Source organism: Diorhabda carinulata, chromosome 8, assembly GCF_026250575.1.
Source record: "Diorhabda carinulata isolate Delta chromosome 8, icDioCari1.1, whole genome shotgun sequence".
Taxonomy (NCBI): Eukaryota; Metazoa; Arthropoda; class Insecta; order Coleoptera; family Chrysomelidae; genus Diorhabda; species Diorhabda carinulata.
The window spans coordinates 8,517,498-8,543,268 of record NC_079467.1 but is presented as its reverse complement, the minus strand read 5'-3'; the positions used below and the strand labels follow the sequence as shown (position 1 = coordinate 8,543,268).

General features: G+C 30.7%; 2 protein-coding genes across 4 annotated transcripts in view; both read left to right on the top strand.

Annotated features, from left to right (window-relative positions):
* The window catches only part of LOC130897007 (kelch-like protein 10), a 59,284-nt gene extending 46,195 nt beyond the window's left edge, over positions 1 to 13,089 (top strand). For all 3 annotated transcript variants that reach the window (XM_057805479.1, XM_057805478.1, XM_057805480.1), the window contains one exon: positions 12,856 to 13,089. The gene's annotated coding sequence lies outside the window, so the exon portion shown is untranslated. The remainder of the gene's footprint in view (positions 1 to 12,855) is intronic.
* A 1,514-nt stretch (positions 13,090 to 14,603) lies between these two features.
* LOC130897009 (protein takeout-like) lies at positions 14,604 to 21,249 on the top strand. The gene is made up of 4 exons (XM_057805481.1): positions 14,604 to 14,664; positions 14,931 to 15,064; positions 16,635 to 16,784; positions 21,031 to 21,249. Exons 2-4 carry the CDS (start codon positions 14,953 to 14,955, stop codon positions 21,180 to 21,182), a joined length of 414 nt encoding a protein of 137 aa, XP_057661464.1. The 5' UTR covers positions 14,604 to 14,664; positions 14,931 to 14,952; the 3' UTR covers positions 21,183 to 21,249.
* Positions 21,250 to 25,771: the final 4,522 nt, after the last annotated feature.

Below are 25,771 nucleotides of genomic sequence, written 5' to 3'. Positions count from 1 at the left end.
TCTGCAATTGATATTGAAGAACTATATCTATAATGTAATTCATTTTTAAAGACCAATGGCACCAAGATTCACTCCAACAAGTTTCATATTTTTTTTACTGCATTTTAATTGAACTGTAGTTTGGGGAAATTTCTTCATTGGCTCTATATATTCAATTACCTTCACGAGTTTGCTTCTCTATAAAATTATTATTTGAACTAATAATTCAACGACAACCTGTAAATACGTCAAGTTCAGCTAATATTAAAATTATTGTATACCTTTGTTTATTTTTCTAAGTACGTGTCAAGTTCACTATGATCTTGAGTTACATCAAAATATTTATAATAAATAAGTTGTTGTTTTGGAAGGTTATTAAATACATAACTATAACAATAAAAATTACATTATGATTTTGATTGACTGAAGTGTAGCATTGATAATCTCAACATGGGGCTTAATACATTTTTCCGTTGTTTAGTGTTACAACAGTTTTTGTTTTATGTTGCTTCTGCGGCTGCAGGATCACAAAAATTGCGTAAGTTGATTTTCTCACAGTTTATTGACAGTAAAAATAATTATATCATTTATCTTAGACTGTTACTTTGATATCATACATTGGATAAAAAGCAAGTATTGAGTTTTTAGGCATAACTCTTACCCAACCACGTTTAGTGGTAGAAGGTAACATAAAATGCGGTACATACGGTTGGAATAAAAAGCTGAAACAGTCGATTTTCATTCTTAAATTGACAATTTACAGAATCAATTATAAACAACCCTTTGAATATTTTAAATAAAAAAGGGGGTCGTGAGGCACTTTCTTGGAAAGGAATGTAGCAATATGAAGCTCTTTTAAATTTGCTGCAATCGTAACTGAGAAATTTAATTTTTGAGATGTAAAATTTTGATAATATCTGTATCATAAAACTTTATGTAGAATGAAGATAATAATGCTGCATAATATTTAGACTTCATTTTTCAATGTACTTTATAATTAAATTGAATGTTCTAAATAACTACCATTCACTTCTTGACAATAACCGAAGCGATTTTGGAATTCTTGTACAACATTTTGTTTGACACAAGTTATTTTGTTAATTCCCTCCGTTATTCTAACTTTTAAATCAGCAATATTGTCTGGTCTATTAAAATATACTTTAGAAATAATCAATTATCTGTTCTGCTAAACATCAGGAAAAAATATTTGAAGATACTAAAATATTAGTAAAAAGCCATATTAAGAATTAATATGAATCTAGTAGGCTGCTGACATTTAGGTATTTAAAGTTACTAAAAGATGTCAGTATAATATTTGTGTGCATATTAAATTTAATTATGGCTTATTTGTCCAAGACTCAAAGAATAGATATTTTGATTATGATTGGTTGTGGTGAGAAAACAAGAACCCAAAAGGAGGTGTGTGAAATTTTTAATAATAAATACGTTCTGCAGTCTATAGTTAGCAAAATTAGTTTCGTGAAACTAGATTTGCAGTTCATAAGTAAAATAGTTTTTTCTGATTCATCTAAACGGAACTGTTAACAAACAGAGCTGTATATATTGGAGTAGAGAAAATCATCACTGGATGTGTGAGGTTCACACTCAATATACTAAAAAAGTGAACGTATGTTAATGGTGAGGTTTATCTAGTTTTTTTTTTATTAACTTCTTAGTGCCTACATTACAAAGACTTGATGATGATGTTAATGATCTAAATGAGATCGATCTATTTACTACCAACAAGACTCCTTCTCTGAATTTGCATGTACATTTAGAAATTATTTGAACGATGTTTTTCCCAATAGGTGGATTGGAAGACGTGGAACGATTGCTGGCTAGATTCCCCGATTTGATTCCTCTCGACTATTTCTTAAGAGGTTATTAAAAATTTTAAGTATATTCAAATAGACCAGACAATATTGCTGATTTAAAAGATAACTGAAGAAATTAACAAAATAGCACCTGAGGTCATACAAAATATTACACGAAAATTCAAAAATTGACTCGGTTATTGTCAAGAAGTGAATGGTGGTCATTTTGAACATTTAATTCAATTGTAAAATACATTAAATAATACATTCCAAATATTATGCAACATTATTATCTTCATTCTACGTAAAGTTTGGTCATTTTCTCAGTTATGATTGCACCAGATTTAAAAAATTTTCTTTTCTTATTCACAATTTTCGTTGTGGTGCTTATAATTCAGAGGGGGTTCTGGAGGGGGATAATATTTTCATACTGTAAATTGTCAATTTAAGAATAAAAATCTACTTGTTTCCGTTTATTTCACATACCACATAATAACGGTAAAATTGAATTCATTCAATACATATGGACCACATTGTATAAATTAAGTAAAATAGATCTAATATAAAATAGTTCTCTCTACACTATATTATTTAATATAGTTCTGGGGGTCGCGATCGATTTAATAACAATGGGACAATCCTCAATAACGAATACCAATATGTAACTTTTGCGTATGACATATTCTGATAGCTAAATCCTAGAATCAATCGTGAAAATTTAAATTAAGGAGATTAAGGATCAGCTATCTTTCATGTGGAACAAAGATAAATGATATAAATTCCAGAGGATCCTGTGGTGATAAACGACTAAGGAGTAAAAAAATAGAACGGCTTGCCAGAAAAGTCGAAGGAATACAGACATTTGGAAGCATAGTATAATTCATGATATTAGGATTAAAGTATGTTTCAGAAAAATATAATATTAATTAGTAACAAAACCTACCAATTAGTCAATGAAAACATATTGGCCGGATGAAAAAGGAATGTTTGAAGAGGAAATAAAATCATAAAAGTCGGGACGAGAACTTATGAAGAATTGAATAGTCGAACATGTTAAAAGAAGAGAATATGTTGAGTAATAAAATATTTTGCCACTGATATTTTGATTGGTTCTATAGTATGCTAAGAATTTTTCAATATATCCTCGTACAAACAAAATTGGAAGATGAAACGGAGAAATGAGAAAAATTCGATAGTTAGTAAGGATATTCGGAAATATTTGTTTTAAATTGGCAAACTTTTTATTGAATAGGTATAGAGAAAAATAATTGTAAACTTTTGTAATATCGCCATTCTTGCCCTCTGCATACTCTGAGACTGGTTTAGATTGAAACACACATTTGAAATTTGAAGTAACTTGCCGATTTCCTCCATTCTTTCAATGTCAAACAATCTTGCAATAAACTATCCATAAAGGAAGAAATATTTAAAATAATATCAATATTTAACAGAAACCCAATTACATTTAGCTTTAAATCGTTGGAATTATTTCTTTTTTTATTTTTTTATATGAGAGTTAAGTAAATTGCAATTAGAATCCTTTATTCTCAGCAGTTTTCAGGTAATTGTCTTCCAGGAACTCTCCACTTTTCAAAATTGCTAGTCAACTCTGGAGTTTGTGGAAAATAATTCATTTTTTCATCTTATTCTCAACTAGATAAGCCAAGGCAATTTCGAAAAAATATTACCCGTAATTTAAACTTTGACGTTTTTGTTGGTTTACAATTTGCAGACAAAGGCTTGTAAAAACTAAAAAACAAACATAAAAATAACTAAATAAAAGTACAAATACAATAAAATTTTAATATACAGAAGAAAACCACAATGAATAACAAAATTATAGGTAATAGTAATAGGTAACAATCAGTACATAAGTCGTATATAAGTCCATAGCAAAAAATAAACCAATATACAACATGTCAAGAATTAAATATTATTATTAGGATAGAAGTCGTTTACAGAGTAGAAGGGACTGGCCAGTAAATATGCCCTCAAATTATTGCAGGAAAAGATTATATCGATTTGATTTCAATTATTAATATTAGGTCAATAGATAGGGTCCTATGAAGTGTCGTGAGATCAGGGTTGCTCCCAAAGGAACTAGCCAATAGAAATATTTTACCACTGATATCTAAATAGACGACGTCGTCTATAAACAGAAGAAACACAATAGAGCCTAGTTCTGAGCCTTGGGGCACTCCACTTTCTAGTGCCTTGCAGGAAGACATTGTTGTATCAACCCTTATAAGCTGAGTTCTGTTGGTAAGGTATGACTTAAACCATGCGAGGAGTGTTCCCCTGATGCCGTAGAACTGCAATTTTTGAATTAAAATATTATCTAAATCTAAATCTAAATTTTTATGTTGCTTTCAAAAAAATTTCAAATTCGGTGTTTGTTGAGAGATTTTGTACGATAAAAATCACATTTAGTTTAATTTAATTTTTCTCTTATGCCAAGAGTTTTTTTGCTTCGGCCTTCCTACAGGTATATAGGAATTAAATGCAACAAACCCGAGCTTGCTACATGCTTCCTGATCATCGCTACAGACAGACACACGCACAAAGCGCATTTTTTTAATGTTGTACGACAAAACTTTCAGGTAGTTTTTTCAACATGCTAAACATGTCGAATTCATTATTGTGGTATTGGTGATAACTAGCAGTCTGATTTTTTCGTATCGGAAAAGCCAATAGTAGCATTATCAGACAAATAATATGGAGTTATAGCATTCCGACCCTTCAAACATGTCGAGTTATCATAATTCGTGACAAATATGAAGAAAACACTATAGGAAGTTATAATGAAGGTTATTATTCACGAGGTGAAGTTAATATCACTTAGTGATTAATAACTCATTAAACGCAAGTAGAATACTATACTTTATCCACGACTGCAAAAATATTTTTGTTGGAAAATAAATTAATAGAAAAATTATTATTTTATTCTAGCAAATATTTCATACAATATATTATTGTTCATTTCAACATAGTACATAGTACATAGTACATAGTACATAGTACATAGTACATAGTACATAGTACATAGTACATAGTACATAGTACATAGTACATAGTACATAGTACATAGTACATAGTACATAGTACATAGTACATAGTACATAGTACATAGTACATAGTACATAGTACATAGTACATAGTACATAGTACATAGTACATAGTACATAGTACATAGTACATAGTACATAGTACATAGTACATAGTCCATAGTACATAGTACATAGTACATAGTACAAAGTACATAGTACATATAAAAGTATAATAATCATATAATATCTCCATAATAATCAAGTCAAAAATCTATGTATCAGTTTATTGAAAGTTGGATATGTAATGTTACGTGAGGATGATATTAATTTATAGTTATTAATAATCTTATTTTATATACTCTGAAGACGGCACTTCAGAAGCTTCTCTAATTTCTGGTGGTATTAAAAAAAGTCACTTTCATTTTCTATATCCTTTTTAGTTGGTTTTTCAACATGATTTAACATCAAATTTATATTATATCAAAAGGTACTTCATTTTATAAATTGTTCTGAAAATCCGGTGCAGATATGCGACAAACACATTTAATGTCGCTGATAGCTCACTGTTAATATTCCATGCCTACAAACTGGAGGTCCTGGCTTAGCTTCACCAATATATGGATTTGGTTTGGTTCTGTATCACTCCTTTGAACTGAGAGCAAGTAGATTATTTAATCAAAGTTTCGTTCGACATAGTATTCGAACCTCCGACCTCCGTGTTGGAAATCAAGCATTTTTCGACAACCATACCAACTACATTTTCACGGCTTGATACAAGTTTCGACGAGATATTAAAAAACTAAATAGTGAAAAATGAATTTAATTTAAAAAAACACGCTTTCAAATCACATCAAACCAAAAATTGTTGTCAATAATTTTCAAAATAAGCTTAAAACAATAATTAATTAAAAGCACTAGTATTATTGTGAAAAAGCTTCGGGCGCTAAATGTATATGAACAAACCACAATAATACTAGTATTTTTCATTCATTATTGTTCTAAGCCTATTTTTGTTAAATTATGTTTAACTTTTTTGTTTGATGTACTTTAAAAGCGGACTATCTAGTTTTTTAAACTATAATCATTCAATTTCTTTGTACAGAACTAAATTGAAAATATTCGGTGTTTCACATGCTAAAATTATAAAAACAAATTTTTTGTAACAAATCAATATAATGTAGCTAAATCAAGAAAGCATTTGACAGCAGTGATTAATGGATTCATTAATCACTGCCGTGATCAATAGGTATTATTGAGGTTAAACAAGCAGCCGTATAATGGGTCGTGGATAAAATTAATCATTTGAAAATATGAAATAATATATCGTTCATAAAGAAATGGATTTACTTTTTTCAAATTCTCATAAATATAATATTTCTTATTATAAATATTGCAGTAGTTGAATAGTTGTTGACATGGAAGTTAATATCAATGGTTGAGAAATGTTCTCAGGTGAGAAGGAAGTTGACCTTCCACCAAAAAATCATTGATTAATAATAGTTATTTATGCAACAAGTGAGTAACGTAATATTTTCTTCACGCGTAGGACGGCAATTCCTACGAGTAAAAAAGTTACTTTACTCACGAGTTTCATACAAAAAATTTTCTACGTCCGTAGTCTTAAAAAATTCGATAAAACTTTTATCAATCTTCATTTTGTAATAGTAAAATTAAAAATACAACTGTGAGCATTATTAATTTCAAGTGAAGAAGAAGTTACATTACTATTGTTATTTGAATTGGCAACGTTCAAAGAAATAACATCGTCTATAGTTGTATTAGTACTTATTGGATTATTGGTAGGATCGTGAACATTTACAATGTTATTTGAAGTCGAACTAGTTGTTCTCGTTAAAATTTTCACTGCAGAATCTATTTTGTTTTTTAATTAGTCGTCTACGTAACCCTCCGCAACTGTGTTGGATTTCCACCCACCGTGCTTCTTTAGTTGAATTATATCACCACGGGAATCCACTAATAGAGACGCCGAAGAGCGTCGAAATGTATGCCCAATGTAGTTTTTTAGATTTGGTAAATTCAAATATGTTGCGATAGATAATTTTTGAAAAGGTATATACCTACAACTTGGGTTTTGCAATTTCCATTTATATACTGTAAAAAGAAATGATCTGTTTTGACATTTATGGGTCGTTGATTTTTATATTTCTTATAAATGTTTACCAAGTTCAATCTATTATCAGATATTTCACTAATAACAGTAAATCGACGTTAAACATGAGTTTTTGTATCAGGTACTGTCATAATTAAAACATTTCCTGTTTTATCAATATCGTTACACTTCATTTTATATAGTTCCTCCTTTCGCAGAGCTCCTGCGATTCCGAATATTAGAGCAACCTGAAATATGTTACAAATAATATCTAAGCTTACATTAAAATGTTTTGCTGCCATACCTCATGGATGAGGTAATGATCGTCTGGAGCTGGCAACAGAAACTTAATTTCTTCACGGGCAGATATTTTAGATTTCTTGGGTCTATAGCCAACTGATTTATTGTTCAAATATGCAATGAGTTTTTTAGTATTTACTGATGTCAACGTCGTTATTTACCATAGGGTGCCTTTCAGTTTTGAATAAATCGACCAAAGTGCTGAAGACTTCCACAATTTGGATTTCGTTTCAAAGTAAGCTAGTAACACTCTTTCTGTGAAGCTGTTTAAGCATTTTTTAGTACACCACTCCATAAAAGAATTATATTCCTATATTGTTCCATGGATTTCTCGGGGATAAGATTCATAGTCGCTGCAGTTGCCGATTTAACAACATCTACTGGTGTGCAGTTTAAACTTTCTTCACTAATTCTCTCCATCACTAATAATAATACTACACTCCTTTTAATTGGACACAGAATGAATTTTCTTGAAAGAATATCAAGATATAAAAGTGTGACAGTTTATCGGAGAAACGAATTGACATGAGAAAAAAAGCGTTCACAGTCCACTATTTTCATAAAACAATTTTATAATTGCGTTAAAAAATGACACGTTACGGAAAAATGGACCCCTGCGGTATTTTTTTTCACGCTTTTTGACCGTTTCAGAAATTACATTCTTTATGAATGCAAATGAATGAAAAAAAAAACGTGAATATTATAACGGACGTAGAAAAAATTATATATTATAGTATAAAAATATACAATCAATTCAATGACATTCCCACATGAATTCAAAACTATATCATTTTTTGTTTTAAAAACTATATAGATCTTATAGAAAATTATATAATGAAAAAAAATTTAGCAAAGTTTAAGTTAATAAGAACAGAACATAAAATTATTTGTATGAAAATATTTATTCAATTTAATAATAAATAACAATATTAATAATTTTGAAGTACATTTAATTAGGATCCAATATATCAAAAAATTTAAATTTACGTAATAAAAGTTAACTTAAGTTTTATTTATGAAAGGTGCTTCAAATAAAGATGGACCCGCCTCTAAGATTAGTAGTTGAAAACTGGAAAAAAATTAAGGTTCGTTCAATAAAAAAATTTCGTTATCTATTCAAGATGAAGAAAATAAATTTATATATATATATATATATATATATATATATATATATATATATATATATTTACGATTTTGCCGTAAGTACTGGAAGCATTGAAATGAAATTTTATACGAATTTGTTTTAAAAGCTAATACATCCCATAAATTTGCTTTCAGATCGAACTCTCATAGAAGATGTTAGTACACGGTTCATACCAATAATATTGAGTATAACTATTTTAAGGCTAGCTTTTTTCATAAAAGTTTTGAATGATCTTGAACATCAATCAATTTTACGCCAAAAAGGTAAAATTCGATGTTGTGTGCTGTTTTCGGAATATTTTGATTGAACATAATGGAGTAATAACTGTTGTATTAAGAAATGATAAATTTATTGATTGAAGAGGAAATCACAAGTAAAAAATTGAAATTAAGACAAAGAACATGAATTAAAATTCTACAAAGTTACAGAAGTATATCCTTTTAAAGAATTCATCAATCTTCTAGGAGGTCAATGAAGTGAAGTTGATTTCCATCTTTCAGTTCTTAACGTGAATTTATCTTGTAACATAAATTGTTTTCTTAAGATACGATCAAACTGCGTTGTCTAAACGATTAGAATCGCATGACCGAAAAGCTTCTGCACGTCTACCAATGTATTGATTCAGAAAATGGTTCCAATTACGACACCTTCCATCAAAGTGCGATGGAGATACGTACGTCTTTTCGAAGAATGTTTGACAAAATTCCACTCTAATCGGTAGATCGTTTGACAAGATCTCCTGGACTTTGTAATTTAGAATGGTGTTGCGGTTTGAGGACTCAAAATAAAACTGTCCAAGAGTTTTTCAAAATGCCAACGTTCCGATCTTTTATTTATTTGATATTTATCGAAGCTAAAAATATATTGTACATTATACTTCAAACTTTGATGAAGATAAACAAGTAAACAAAAAATTGTGAAATTAGAAGTGAAACAATAATCAGATAGTGTACTAATATAAATATCTACACACTGCATCTAAGACAAACTATATAATATAAAAAAATTAGAACATTGTTGTATAAAACAGAAGAACAATAAGAAAGTTATTTAAAGAAACCATTACATAAACATACTCGTATGAGTAAAAACCTTTGCAAAAAACATACCTTTTTAAATAATTAGACGTCAGTCAAAATATAAAATACATATATACATATTCCGCATTGAGAGATAATTCTCCTGGTAAGATACATCAGTGAATAAATACTTCCAAGCTTGTCCAATATTAACAAAAGCATGAACGGTAAAAACTGTTGGAATTATTATAATTATTACCATCAAGTACTAGTCCGGTCAGACAGTCTTACTTATAAACATTCAGAAGATGGTTATATTGAATTACTAGATTGGCCACTAGATGTTGGACCAGAGCTTTTTTATCTTTTTTGATCTCGACAATCATATTAATGCTCTTATATTCTTGATTTCAATCACTGTTAAGTCATACCAATGTAACTCTTATTGCAGTCTAAACAATTTATTTTTTAAATCACATTGGAATGCTGGAGGTTAGGTGTTTTGTCTGAATAAGTTGCCAATTTTGTTTATTGGGTAGAATGCCAGCTCACAATTATTTCACGAGTGCATTTTGAAATAATTTCCAAGTTTCTTCAACAATCCTCTAATTTAAGGAAATTTATAATACATTTTACTTTCGTTTCGAAGTACCTGTATTACGTGCTCTCACTTATAATTTTATTAACTAGCTTTCTTGGGTAACCATTAATTCCGAAAATTTGATTGATTTTATTCATATTATCAGCATAAAATTCAGGGCTACTTAGACGTTGAACCCTGTGTCTAATTCCTTTTATTGTTCCTAATTTATGTCTCCAAGGATGCTTCAAATGAAAGTTGAGTAGTTGGCCTGATGTTAAAGGATTGGAAAACCATTCGATCATGTGTCCAAAAAAGGGATAGCACCATCTAATTCTTCAAGATAGGTAAACTTGGTTGGGGTGATAGGAGTTATACGTACGGACTACTATCTCAATTTGTTGATTTGGATTGGCTAAAATGGAATCATCAACATTAATTTTAACGAAATTAACTGGAAAGGGTAGATGTCTGTTTGTAATGATAAGGATGTAGCTACTGCTCTCTAAGTATTCTCTGAGTACTTGAAGAAGACATATTTGTTTTGTCATATTCCATACACTTATCGTTGGATCTTTATCAACGGAATTTTAATTATTTTCTTTACTAATGGCTCTTGTTGTTCTTAGCATACCACATTTTTTTTTGGTATCACATTCTCAATACCTAGGCAAAATCGTTCGATGACCCTAAATATATTTTTACTTTGTAAGTTTCTTCTAGGGAACTTTTCTGCATAAATGTCAACTTATAAACTTTCACGCTAGCGCCCACGCTCATTCGCTTTCAACAGATTACGGAGTGTGAAGTCGAACGCCAATGGGAGCGTCAGTGCGTGCGTGAACGTAAAAGTTTATAATTCCAACTTAACTCGTAACAGTTGCAGTTCAGTTCACTCATCTAACGTTAATAACATGTCGGTGTATTCAACATTTAAGTAAATTTTGATAAACAATATCCAATTTTACAAATAACAAGGTTTCAAACAACTGAATATTGGTGGCTCATTGTTATAACTATCAATAAATGTCAGTTTTTCATTGCATATCTAGTATTTTGAAAAATACGTGGTAGGTTCGCATATTTTTAACTAAATTGTTCCGTTATATTGTTTTTCGTTAAATTTATATTAATCCAGAAGGAGCCTATGATTTGGAACTCTAAAACTCATCCAAATATCAATTTTTGAGTATACTGAAGCCGTACAGGAGTCAGGTGTTTATTTTCTCGGAACCAATATCTTATGATTGGCAGATTATGTTTACTATGTTTTGAAATCGTAGATACATCTGCAAAAAATGATATATGAGACAGTTTTTTGGAATAAATCCTGTAGCTCAAATACTATTTTTTTTCAAAAAATGTTAACTACGCTTTCCGATGTCATTATTTTCATGTACATATATATATATATATATATATATATATATATATATATATATATATATATATATATATATAGGCTGTCATTTGGTCATTTGGATGGCTAGGGAGTTTGATATAACTTCGAAATATCAAATGTCTATTCCATAGCATTTACAATAAAAATCGAACATTAAATTTTTCATGTGGTTAACAATTATTTGAAGTTTGTGAATATGGAATATTAACAAATAATCGCTTTAGGTGTAATCATTCAATATGGTGTTGCATTTTACAAATGATTGATTATATCAATGGAGCAAGATCATGAAATCAGATATCAGAAAATTCTGATATATCTACAAAGAAAGTACCTAATGAATTTGAAATTAGCTAGTCGTCAGTAGCCCGAATTCATCAAGAACTTCCTTTCAAACATACGATCCTCCGAGAATTGATAAAATATCCCCATAACTTGTTCTGAAATTATGGGGATCAACTGGAAGTTAGCATCATTCTGTTCTCTGATAAGTCTATGTTTACCTTAAATGATTAAAGAATATTTTCAATATTGGGCGGATGAGAATCTAAAAATGGATTCGGAAAAGTAATACTCAACGCCTAGAAGAATTTAATGTATGTACGGGGATTGCGCCTGTATAAAACCAATTGTCTTAATTATTATACAATATTTGGAATTTCTAACTACCCAAATTCACTCATTTGTTTCCCCTACTTGTATATGCTAATGTCCCAATGTCCCCATTTCTCAACATGTATGTCCCATGAGATTGTATTACCAGGCAAATGGAGAGGAGCCCATTGAATGGCATTCGTAAACCTTTATATCTAAATCCATTTTCATGGGAGTACTTTAAGCTCTTGATATTAAGCCATAAAGCTGTTAAGCAGCCTAAAGTCATGAGTACAGATTAATTTCGCCACAAGTCATTAGAAGAGATGTTCAAATTCAGATCCCGTTTTGAATATTATCCAATAAATTGATTGACATCATAAGCATGTTAATGATTAGATTCAATTATTTTAACTCTGTTACTTTTCATTATTTTGTAATTAATAAGGAATAAGTTTTTGACAACCATTCACAAGTTTACTTAACCATAGCTATAGCCTTTAAAATTAGAGTGTTATTATTTCACAAAATCTAAAATTGTTTTTAAAAAATTGCGATGGGTCCGAGTATTCGAAAACATATAGTATGCTAGCTATTGAATTCAATCTGTATATCACTTGTATATCTAAAGACTAGAAATATTTCTATAATGTATTATATACTTCTATTATATTTAATTGAGCATTGAACTCCTTATCTCACTCACAATTATACTGTGCTTTACGATGCTTTATATTTTTCTGGCTGATGCTCGGCTGGAAGGACCTGACAGGGTAATTGTGAGTTTTGTTGTAATAAAATATGCTCCTGTATAGAATTGAATAACATTTTTTTCTCAAACTCAACTTACTTTTTTTTTATTTTAGCATCATACTTCAAAGTATGTCATCAAACAGACCCAAATCTAGCGAAATGTATTCAAAGTTCAGTAGAAAAACTACGACCTCTACTAATCAAGGGAATTCCTGATTTGGGTATACCCAGTATTGAACCATTATCGATACCAGAAGTTGTTATTGATCAAGGAACAGGTTCAGTAGCACTTCGATCCGAATACAAAAATATTAAAGTATACGGTCCATCAAAGTTCGTCATCAAGGATATTAAGTGAGTATCACAATGATTAACAGAATATAATGAAATATTGATGAAGGTTATTTATTCACTGATATAGGAATAGATAATGACAATAATTTATTAGTTATCTATAACCCCAAAAACAGCCACATATTGGTCCTACTCATTCTGTTTTATTTTAATACAATTTTATTCATTATTACCTTCAAAATAAACCTATTCCTACATCGACTTCTTCTAGTCTATTTGTTTGAAACAGTGCAGAAGTCTTTTTTTCTCAGTTACATCAGAGCTGCCTCTACCACGGGAGATTCAAATCTATTTTTTAGTAGACTTGGAGAAAAATGTATATCGCACAGCACCGCATCCTGCTGTTTCACCATGTGATGATTCATTATATTGAGAAATTAGGAATATATAATGCAGAATGACTTACCACATTTTCTTGGTGTCAAGCCCATGACTGGTGCCTCCACAATTCGGGTTGTTTCCCCTTATAATTCCTCGAAATTAAGAAAGAACACAAAGAACACGAAGTTGGTAAAGTTGATTAACATTTTGAGCTTCAATATCATCACAATAAATAGAAAGACTAAGCTCCGACAGAGATGAAATACAAGCCATTGAGGATTGAAGATTGAGATTGCTTGAACAATTTTTATTCCAACGGAAATTTACTAAGGAAGAAGTACGAGTAAAACGCTCATTCCAGTGATAAACAAACACTGCCATACACTTCTTTGATTATATTTTCACAAATTCGCGCTCTGATATAGACCATAAAATCAGTCATTGTCCAAGCTCAAGTTTGACGGATGTGCACTGTTATGAGATAGTTTATTTACACTAATCTAGAGATCTCTAGACTCCAAAAGATCTAGAATTCAATTATAATATATAAAACGGAGTTTCAGCGGTTGTAGAAAGTAGAATACACCGAGACAGTGACAAGTAAACTAAAAAGTTTTTTTGAATAAAATAGATGTTTAATGTGTACATAAATATCAGTGAATCGTTAACCGTGTATAAGGAATAATTAGTGTATATATAAATTATGTAAGTGCGTATAAATTCATCCCACTATTTTGTGAGTAAGAACTGCTCATATAAATAAATACAACATTACAGTATTTCAAGTTTCAGTTACATTTTGTTCAAGTTTCAAGTGAAATTTCACATGTCGTTACTCCACTGCTACATTTAACATTTTTATCGATGTTAATGGTTTTTGTAAATCCTTATACGATTAAAAAATCATGTCTCTTTCTATCATCATAGTATAGAAATACTTGACATCTCAGGATTTGAAACTTGAGAGATATGAAAAAGGAATGTCTAGCGTTAATTAAACATCATTTCACACTTGAAATGATTTGTTTTTTCCTGCTTTTAAATGTAGCCACATGAATAAGAAAAGTTCTAATAACCAGAACAGTCCTTTAGTAAGTACCCGAGATATCTTATGAAATAAACCGGATGAGTATGATATATTTTGATTAGAAAATTGATTATGAAAAAACGATATGTCACAACAGATTAAACTTCGATAAAGCATTATATCCCTGATTACAAATACAGTGGAACTTCCTCCGAATAAGGTACTCACTTCTATGTAGGCAAAATCCGTTTTTTGTCAGTGTTTTGAGAATTCAAAAGTGTAATATGTTATTGAAAAAGTAAAATATTCTTTACTAATCGACGAATCTGAGCAATAAAAAATTAGGTTTGAAATATGGAATATATTGTAAATTACAGATTTTTGTCAAATATTTTCACGATCGGAGAGAATGGAGTAGATATTTGCAAAATTTTTCCCATGGAGATACATTTATACGTATTATTAATATTATTTGAATTGTTGCAGAATTGATTTAGAAAAAGATAAAATGCGAATTAAGCTGTTGCTGCCAATATTACATGTTGTTTGTGACTATAACTTGGATGGCAAAATTATGCTGATGCCTATAACTGGTTCAGGTTTAAGTACCTCAAACTATAGTAAGTATTATGAAATTAACTTCAAACCGCGAAAAAATTATACGAGGGCTGCTACATGACTTATGAGGCAGACAAATAAAAACAAATCTTTATAATTGGATATGGCTCTATTGTTTTACAAAATGTTCTCTATCGAGTTGAGAGAATTGAGAGATTGAGAGATACATTTTTGCATGCGTTTGAACCAATTGTCGAAGCATTTTTTTTTTCAATTGAGGTACCTCCAAAACATGTCATTTGAACTCATCAAGTGTTCCTTCAGGTGTAGAAAAACGATGACCTCGCTATTTATTTTTGATTTGCGGCAATAAGAAGAAATCATTGGATACCAACAAGGACTGTAGAGTGGTCGACCTATCAATTAGATGTTTTGACTGTTCAAAAATGTTTTTATTTGAGCTGATGTGTGAGAGCTCGCATTGTCGTGATGGAGTTTTTTGCGATTAGTTTCTGGATTTCCTAACACTCCTAGCAAATAAATGCTGGTGTGCCATTTAGAATTGAACGTTTTGCGCTGCTCTAATGGAACAGTGGCTACATATTCAGTTATTCGAAAAAAACAGGCAATCATTTGTTTCGTGCGCAAACAACTTTTGTTGGATTTAGCTCGTCTTGAAAGTCCTATATAGTCCATTGTTGTTTAGTTTTAGGTTAATATGCATAGAATCATGATTCGTCGTATAAACATATTTTGAAGCACCGCTATTGATTTTTTTAGCATTTCTTTGCACGAAATTCCACGAGCTTTTTTTAACCCATTATCAGATTAAGCGGTATCCAACGCAAATAAATAATTTTGACAGCCAAATGTTCATGCAATATTGAATGTATACGAGTGGAACTAATGCAAAACATTAGTTCCACTCACATACATTCAATATTGCATGAACATTTGGCTGTCAATAGCCTCAATTTCACGGTGTGCCACATGACGATCTTGCAATATATGCTCAGCATCGATATTTTCTGGCACAATAGCCAATTTTAGAGGACATTCACCATCATGTAGCGATGTGCGACCACAATTGAATTTGGAAAACCGGCGAAACACGGTGTCTCGAGATAGAGATCACCAAAAGTCGAAGCAAGTTGATCAGCACTCTGCTATTGGTTTAATCCACATTGAAAGTCATAAAAAATCATTGCACGAAAATTTTAGCGATTTAATTCGTTTTTTTGATCTATATAAATGTTTCAAGTATCTGTAAACAACTCAAATAGCACTCGAATGATAACATGTTCCGAGTACGTTCACCATAAAATATCAAACTTCGTGATAGCAATGTCAGGATTGACGTATTCACATCAGTGTTGCCATATCTCCAAACTTAAGTAGCAATCCTCGTAGTTTTCCTATGAAAGGTCGTTAGTTGAGTAGATTGAAAGATTAGGCTTGTTTCACTACTCGGTAAATTTTCTGGTATTCTTTCCTATTCCACAAAATAATTTCTCTCAAATTAAATAGTAAATTTTATTGTTCAATGTTTTCGAGAAGATAATATAAGTATATTGAAAAATAAGTATAAGATTTTATAAGATTATATTATATTTATACAAATTTACTTTTCAGCTAATATTGACGCAACTGTGACACTTCGAGTGGAAAAAATAAAAAAAAATGATAACATATACTACAATGTCAAGGATTTTTATATAAATTTTGATATAGCAGAAGCCAATATACGATTTGAAGATTTATTCAATGGGGATCAAGATTTAGGTTAGTAAATATTCACAAAATAGCTTTGATTGAAGCAACTACCACCTTAACTAAATTCAAAAAAGAAATTTGTTCCAATGATAATGCGTTTGTGGATAGGTGAAAGGATTCAAGGAACAAAAAAATTCTCGATCACAATTGTTATTTTTTGAGGTTAAAGTTTGAGTTTTAAAAAATGAAGTATCCTTCAGAAATTCTTCAAAAACCTATTATTCTATGGAAACTATAGAAAAAAAGTTATTTAAAAAATTTGTTTAGAATCCACATCAAAACATATAAATTTTGAAATGAGTTGTCATCCATATTTTTAAATTTTTCTAATAATAAAAAGTTCACATTTGAATTATAACTACATAACCACTAACTTAGATGCGACAGCTTGTTCTTCTCTTTCAATTGATCGAATTGCGCGAGTAATTAAATAATTCACTATCGTTCGGAATGTATTCTTTATAAGCCCTTTTCCCTACAAAAAATCCATTATTTTTAAGTCTGGGGGTCCAAGAGACCAATAAGCTTAGTCTAAAAAAATTCTTTCACCAAACTGATTATTTAGTCAGTTAGTAATCATTTGTGTAGAATAAGCAAATGTTGTCATGTTAAAAGAAATGAGTTTGACGAAAAGGAAAATTCGTCAATAAATTTTCGTAGAATTTGTGAGTAAGAAGGCCGATGTAAGGCCAATGAAGATTCCTAGATCGTAAACTCGCCTCACCAAACATTCACTTTTTTTAAATACTGCTTACTTTAATTTCGTAATGAAGATTGCCTCGCGCCAATATCTACAGTTTTGGAAAGACGAAGCACTATTTGTGATAAAACTACTTTTCTTAAAAGAAATTGTTAATTTATAAAAAATATCTGTTTTGTGAAATTAGCTCCCTTAAAGACAAACAGAACTGCAATGGGTTTGTTTCGTTACCTTCATCTAAATTGTGAATGTGTTCTACTCATGTTCTCAATTATGCTTCGATTTCTGGTTACTAAAGTATCTGCATCAGTTTCATCATGAGTTTTTGTATTGGTCTTCTCATACTTTTATTTATTTTAGTAGTTGGATACCTAACCTTAATGTTGGGGTCACACTAGCGGCTAACGTCAATGCCCATTTAACGCGCTAAAGCGGGTGGCTACATTATAACGGTCAACGTGGCGTTATTGGCGATGAAAACGACGTAAATTTTATTTGAATTCAAGCAAGATGGATACAGAGCTCTGTATTTCATAAGTGTAAATTTTTATTATTTATTGAATCATTACCGAATGAAGAAAAAAAGGAAACAAAGAAAAAGTTTCAATAGGTTCTATAATAACCCATTAAGGTTTCCTTCTTTTATTTCATTTCTTGAATAGTTTTAAAAGGTAATAGTTCGATTAATTGTCGCATCACTTTGCATTCCATGATTCTTGAAATTTTTGAGTTTCGGAACATACAAACATGATTCTGTTTGAAGAATCTCTAGATACACGATACCCAATTATTTTCTCGTTACTCCACTCCATAGCCATAGTACGTGTTTCAAAAACAAACACGTGTGATCCCGTCGTAAGGAAGGGCATAAAATATTGATATATATATATTATTATATTATATATATATATTATTAATTTTCGAGTATCAAATTCGATATTTTTTCAAGATCCTCATAATATTTCATACTTATTATGTATTCCACTTATTGTCGTAATATTTTACCTGTTTTAAGTATAAATTAATTAATTATACAAGTAAGTATACGTTTAAGGGTAGACCAGAACGCGCGAGCTTTTCTGTGTGTCTCTATATGTACCTAACCTAACCACAGTTGTGTGTAGTGTATATACATAAGTGATAGTTTTAAAATGAAAAAATCAATTTGTTTCTTGTAATTTATGTGGTGAAGAATATGAAACATGTGGTAATATTAAAAATTAAGTCACTCATCTAAAAAAATCATTATAATGCCTTCCTCAGTATCATCTGAAAGACTTGCTTCGACGGTCAATCTAGCTGTTCCAGATAATAGAAGAATGTTAACTGGAGAGCATATTAAAGACCGAGTACTTTTGATGTCTATACCAGATGATTACTGGTTTGAATAAAATACAGATTCCTAACTGCTACTTAAATGATCATTTTCTGACATGACTAAAAACTTTATCTTATTAACAGTAATCAAAAATTTATTTTCTTAATTAATAAATAAAATTGAAATAATTAAATATTTGTTCATATTTTTTAATGTTCGAATAATTTGACTATTTGACAAATATAATCGCACATTGAAGTAAAAATATCGATAAATCAAAATATACATATTTTTTTTCTGCATAAGTCGATGCGATATTTTTTTCATTTGCCCATCCCTATAGTCCGGGAGATGGCAATCTCAAAAGATCCGTGATCACGGAATTGCAAAATTTTTATATAAGTCGACAGCTATTAATTAGAGTAATCGTCGATTTATTTGGCCGAAAGTATGTTTTCCCGTCATCACGAATTTCGATAAAAAACGGTCTGTTCTATAGGAAATTTTGTGAATTAATGAAAAAAAATCGGCTTACCAATTTTTTCCAGCCGGAAAAGCACGGCTACCTATTTAAAGGGTGTGATTGGGGAATAAAATTTCCTCATCATTCTGGAAAACTTCTACTTTTAATTTGTTCATTTTCATGTAAATTTTAAAAATATCATGGTATGCGTACCTGAAAACGGCACGAAATATGGCGCATACCAATTTTATTGTATACGGACTCGATTCTCATCTCATATTGTTATATTAATTTCTTAATATTTTTTAATTATTATTATTACTCTTTTTAAAATTTCAAAATATTTTTGAGTATTTAACGGATCCACAAGACATTAATAATAAAGAAAAAACAGATATAATACAAAGATTTACGAATAAAATGTACAATGTACAAAATAGTGATAATAATGCTGCAATTATTTTTGAAGTTCTTTGCAAGTACAAGTGACAGAGAAGAATTTTATGAAGGCACTATGAATTTTAATTCTAGTAAAATTACGCCGTGCTGGAAAGCGTTATCACAAAAAATTTCACGCACAATATTCGTAAATAAAATGTGGCAAAATGTTACGGAACCAAAATACATTTCAAATGATCCAACCGAATGTGGGAATTCAAGGAAAATAATAAACTCGAACCATTGTGGTATAACGGCCCAGCGGCACCACTAAAAGTTGAAGAAATTCTGAGTCATTATGAAAATAATGAGGAATGTGACAAATCAGAGGATGAAAAACATTATAATTGTGATGATGATAGTTGAGATAAATGATAATAATTATATTCTGCTTTAGTATAAACAATAGTTTATTGTATTATCTTAAACTAATAACAACTGAAATAAAAATGAGCTCGAAAAAAAAATTCCTATATTTCCGTCGATTTTATTTATCCTTACACAACTTCAAATTTAGGATATAAATAACATTTTTTATTGTTATATGGACGCTTATTACAGAGTGAAATGATGTAATTAAAGGCTTATTACCATTGATGAAAATCGAGTCCGTATACAATAAAACTAGTATGGTCGTTAGGTAATAGGTAAGCCGGCCCCTTCCAGCCATTCCGGTTTTCCGGAATGATGGGGAAATTTTATCCCCCAATCACACCCTTTAAATAGGTTGGAAAAAATTGGTAAACCGATTTTTTTCATTAATCCACAAAATTTCCTATCGAATAGACCGTTTTTTATCGAAATCCGCTAAACATAAACGTTCATTCTCTAATACTAACGTGTATTTAAAAACAATTTTAGTAGTTTCCACACTTCATTTTACCATATTAATGTTGTTATTTATACAACCCTGTTTTTCCGCGACAGTTTTTGTTGCAAAGATTAATTATTTATTTGTGAAAATGAAAAAATTAACCGATGATTTTGAAGTTTAGTATGAATCTTCACAACTTATCTCAATAACCCACATAAAAAGCACTATATTGTCGAGACAAATACGTTTTCTGGATATTTCCATATACCTAGTTTTTCAAAACTCAAATTCTGTTAAATTAATTACTATTAGACCAAGGACTGAACTCTAAAAATGAAGATTAAAATGGAAATTTTTTATTTTTTCACCTATCCTGAGACACGGTATATATTGTTTGGAATGCTATTTCTCCAATATTTCCCATAGCGATATGTCGTCACTTAATTAGATCTTTGTAGCTTCATATACATACTAATAAGTCACTTATTTATGTCGATATTTGAATATTATCATTTGTTGTAGGTGAAGCAATGAATTTGTTCTTGAATGACAATTGGAAACAAATTGCAAACGAAATCAAACCAGTATTAGAAGACAACATTGCCATGATATTGAAAAAATTCGCCAACAAGATATTCCACAAATATCCCAGGAATATATTACTTCCCAAATAATAAATTATTCTTCAAACTGTGATAAGAAATTAATAATTTTTTCTCAATAAACATATTTAGATCCTCATTTTATTCGTTTTAATAAATTTCTAAAAAGTGAGTTTTTAGTACGAAAACAGTGTTGTGAAAATTATGCAGAACAGTCAACAAAAATTCTAAGGGATGACATGGTATCTGGAAAATATGCCGATTTGCCACGGAAATAGAAATATTGAGTATATATTTTTCAGAAATACCTCTCATTACATCCGATAAGTGATTTGTATCTATTTTCTATTACTGTTTAGTAAAATCCTTTTATATTTTTTCTCCACTGTAAGTTGATATTTTTCTAAAACGAAAATTCAACGAAATTACCGATTTCAAATAGAGGCTGTGTCAAAAACATTCACATTTTTTACGATTTTGCCGCAACTACTGGAAACATTGTATTGAAATTTTATAAGAAATTGTTTTGGAATCATTCAATTATAGTAGGTGTCGTCCGTTTTTACGAATACACAAGTTTATCCTTTTTTTTAAAGAATCCATTAATCTTCTAAGCGGTTGGGAGTCAGCTATGAGCGACGTTGAATTCTGTCTTTCAATTCTTGGGCATAAACTGTAGCATAAACTTTTTCTTTAATATACTACCATACTGTGTAATCCAAGGAATTAAAATCGCATGACCGAGGAGGCCAATGCATTGGAGCTTCTCCACCTATTTAAGTATCCTCCAAGTATTTGAAGAAGACGTATTTGTTTGTCTTGCTAAATTCCTTACGCTAATTGTTGGATTTTGATCAACTAAATTTGAAATCATATTTCCTTTATTAACGGTTCTTGGCCTACCAGAATTTATTTTTTTAGGTCTCACATTCTCAGTTTCTCGACAACGTCTTTCAATGGCTCTAAATGTATTTTAACTTGGTAAGTTTCTTCGAAGAAACTTACGCATAATGCATAACAGCTGCACTAGAGTTTCCTAAACACTCGCCTAAGGTTAATAACATGTCAGTGTATTCAAAATTTGAGTACATTTTGATTAATATCTAATTTAACAAATAACAGGGCTACAGAAATATAACTTTCATCGACTCAACGTCATAACTATCATAGAATGACAGTTTTCCATGACATAGTCACAGCAAAAATGCTATTGCCATGTAAAATTCAAATTAAAATAATTATGGGTACTCAGCTTTTGGGGGCCTTAATATGAAACAAATAACAGTTTGCGTCCCAGAACCGCAATACATGATCATCAAATTATTGTTTGTTTCATACTAAAGCCTCCAATAGCTCAGTGCCCATACTTATTTAACTTTATAAGACAAGATCCCCTACTGATGAGACTGGATTATTGTGAAACGTTACAAGAAACGAAAACACTCGGTCCCAATTTTTTTGAATGTATCCGTTTTATCGATGGGGTCTATTTACACAACAAAAATTCTCAATTCACATAATGCTCACTAATTAATGATACTAATTAATAACTTTATTGATTGATCAGTTGATTCTCGATACCACCGATTCTTGGACATTGGTGTCGGTATCGAGAATCGATCACAAAAAGTCGATGCCGATACCAGTAAATGGACGGAAAAATTATTTTTTTATCCAGTTTATATTTTTATCAAAATGAAAATATCATATATTGGAAAATCTTTTGTTAAAATATTTGTCTTTGTTTAAACAACAGGCTGTATCGGTATATTTATTGCGCCGACAAAGTAGTTCCATATCGTCTTTCATATATTAAGTGTAGAGTGTAGAAAAATCCTGCTTTTAATATAACTTGGATGATGATTTTGATTTTTGATGCAATAACCAAAAAACCAAAGAGCTAAAATTTCAATTGATGATATGATAAGATAAAACTAAATACAATTAAAAACGAGAAAATTACCTTTATTAGGCGACAGGCCTCTACTGTGCCTTCCTTACGCAAGAAAAAGTACATCCACATTTCTTTCTGATATTTATTTTATTTAATAATTTCGACAACTTAACATATGCGTATGGCTTACATTTTTTATCATTAGAAATTGCCTCATTTATTCCTGTATAGGCATAGATATTTTAAAATTGGTTTGTAGATTGTTCAACAAACTATGAATATGTTTCGGTATCGGTATACTTGTCAAATCAAAATATTCCGAAAACAGTACTCAATATCGATTTTTATCAAGAGTACCTTTTTGGTGTGAAATCAAATTATGTTTAAGTTCACTTGAAATTTCGCTTAATCAATGTAATATTAAAAAAGTTATGTTCAAAACTACTTGGTACGAATCGAGTAACCAGCGTTCTCTATGAGAGTCATATATAAAAACAAATTCATTGGATGTATAAGCTACCAAAACAATTTCTTATAAAATTTCAATACAATGTTGCCAGTAGTTGCGACAAAATCGTAAAAAATGTGTATCTTCAACGACCTTTATCTTGAATACGGATGGCGTTATGAAATTTTTTTACGAGCGGCCCCTAAATATTTTTCAGTTTTCTATCTATCCTAGATACGAGATCACCGTTTTTTAAAATACCCTGTAGAATTTATATGCCCGTTATTTTTCGACTTAGAAATGTAATCCTTTCTCGAGTGTTATCAAAAAAATAGGCCGGTTATATTCTCCCCGCTCTCCGAAATTCAAAGATCCCACCTTTCACACCTCTAGAGAAAGGGAGCTCTTACAGTAATAGAAGATATAGTATGGAGTCATTCTGCCGTCCTCTTCGAAGACAGAAGCCAACCAAGAAATACAATTGTAAAATTCCCAACCGGAATCCGCGCAGGTCCAGCGGATTGGTATAAGGATTATACCGGTAGACGTCTTGATATTTGGTAGAGAAAAGGCAGTTCTCGAAGAACCAGCAGACCCTCCATCACACTGCATACAGCGAAGACAAGACTCGGAGCAGAGTAAATATCCGAAAAATCCGGAAAAAGGTTTTTGCGCCAGTGGGAGAAACTTAGGTAAGCCGATGTAACTCACTAAATTGTGAGGTTCTAGGATCAAAGGTTAGTTTGCCTCACTTGGCAGTTATCAGGTAGAAACCGTAGAGCTCAAATTTTTCATATCGTTGCTTTTCCCATCTTTGTTTTTCTTTATATATTGATGTACTTCCAGGTATAGTTCATTTTTAATTCAATTTTAAATAAAGGAAATTGTGTTTAACCGTTATTTCGCTATCTTATATGATTCCGTACTTTAAAAGCCTTGTAAGTAACAGTGGCAGCAAATATCTAACTTAACAATCTAGGAGAGCAAGTAAAATCTGTTCAACTAGCTTCAACGTATTCGTTATCACCATACTAACCAGTATTTGATTTTCTTCACTGACGGTGCCCAGAGTAAGTAGAGCATACCACGATAAAAAACTGGCCCACAAGGCAATCCGATACCTGAGTCAAGAATTGGCAATGAATTTATACATCAGAATTGACAAGCTGCAATCTAGTTCTTCTGAATGTAAATAAGGGAGAAATTCTCAAGTGAAGTTATTGGTGTATGAAGTATGAAAGAATATTGGAGGTATCCTAATCACGTGGTTTCTCAGAAAAAACATTTTCTAATGCAGGGAGACAGGCTCGCCAGCAATAAAGTTTCTTAGTATTAATCAAGAACGTCCTATTCAAGTGAGTGTGCGAGATGAAAAACTTATTTGGATACTATCAACTAACAACGGTTTAATACCACATTAGCACAATACACTTATCTAGAAAGACATATCAAGATCCTCTGTACAGCGAACTATTAGACGTAATTTACTCCCTTCACATCATCTTCCAAAAGTGTAAGAGTTGCTATCTCAAGACATGGTTCAGCGAGTAAATTTCTGGTGATTTATTCTACGTTAGGATAGAGAGAGAGAGAGAGAAATGCTTTATTGACGAAAAATTGTTACGGTTCACAATTTGTAGACAAAAGCTTGTAAAAACTAAAAATCAAAAATAAAAATAACTAAATAAAGATACAAATATAATAAACTTTCAATTTACAGAAGGAAACCACAATGAGTAACAAAATTATAGGTAATAATTAGTAAATAAGTTCATAGCAAAATTAAACCAGTATTCAGCATGCCCGAAACTAATTATTATTATTAGAATAGAAGTCGTTTACAGAATAGTCCAGTAAATATGCCCTCAAATTATTGCGGAATGCGGGAGAAGATAATGTCGATTTGATTTCAATTGGCAAGTGATTGTGCATTTTTTGTATTGTAAAATATAGCACTTAATTAATTCTGAACGTGGAGTAGGTAGGTAAAGGTCGTGCTCCGCGTTCCTAGATGGATACCAGAGCAACCAACTTTCTGAAATTGAAGAAACATGCTTACGAATTAATGAGGATGAATAAGGAAGGAAGAATCAATATTTTTAATCTTTTAAGGAAGTCCCTGCAGTGAGCCCTACTGTTTAGTCCGAGTAAATATCTAACAGCTCTCTTTCGTAGTTTGAAGATTTGCTCATATTGATTCACACCACACGTAGCACAGAAGGGAAGAGCATATCGAAGATGCGACTCAATAAGGGCATAATAAACTGTTAAGGAGGTGGATAAGTTCAGTTCTTTGGAAACTGATCCCAGCACAAGACA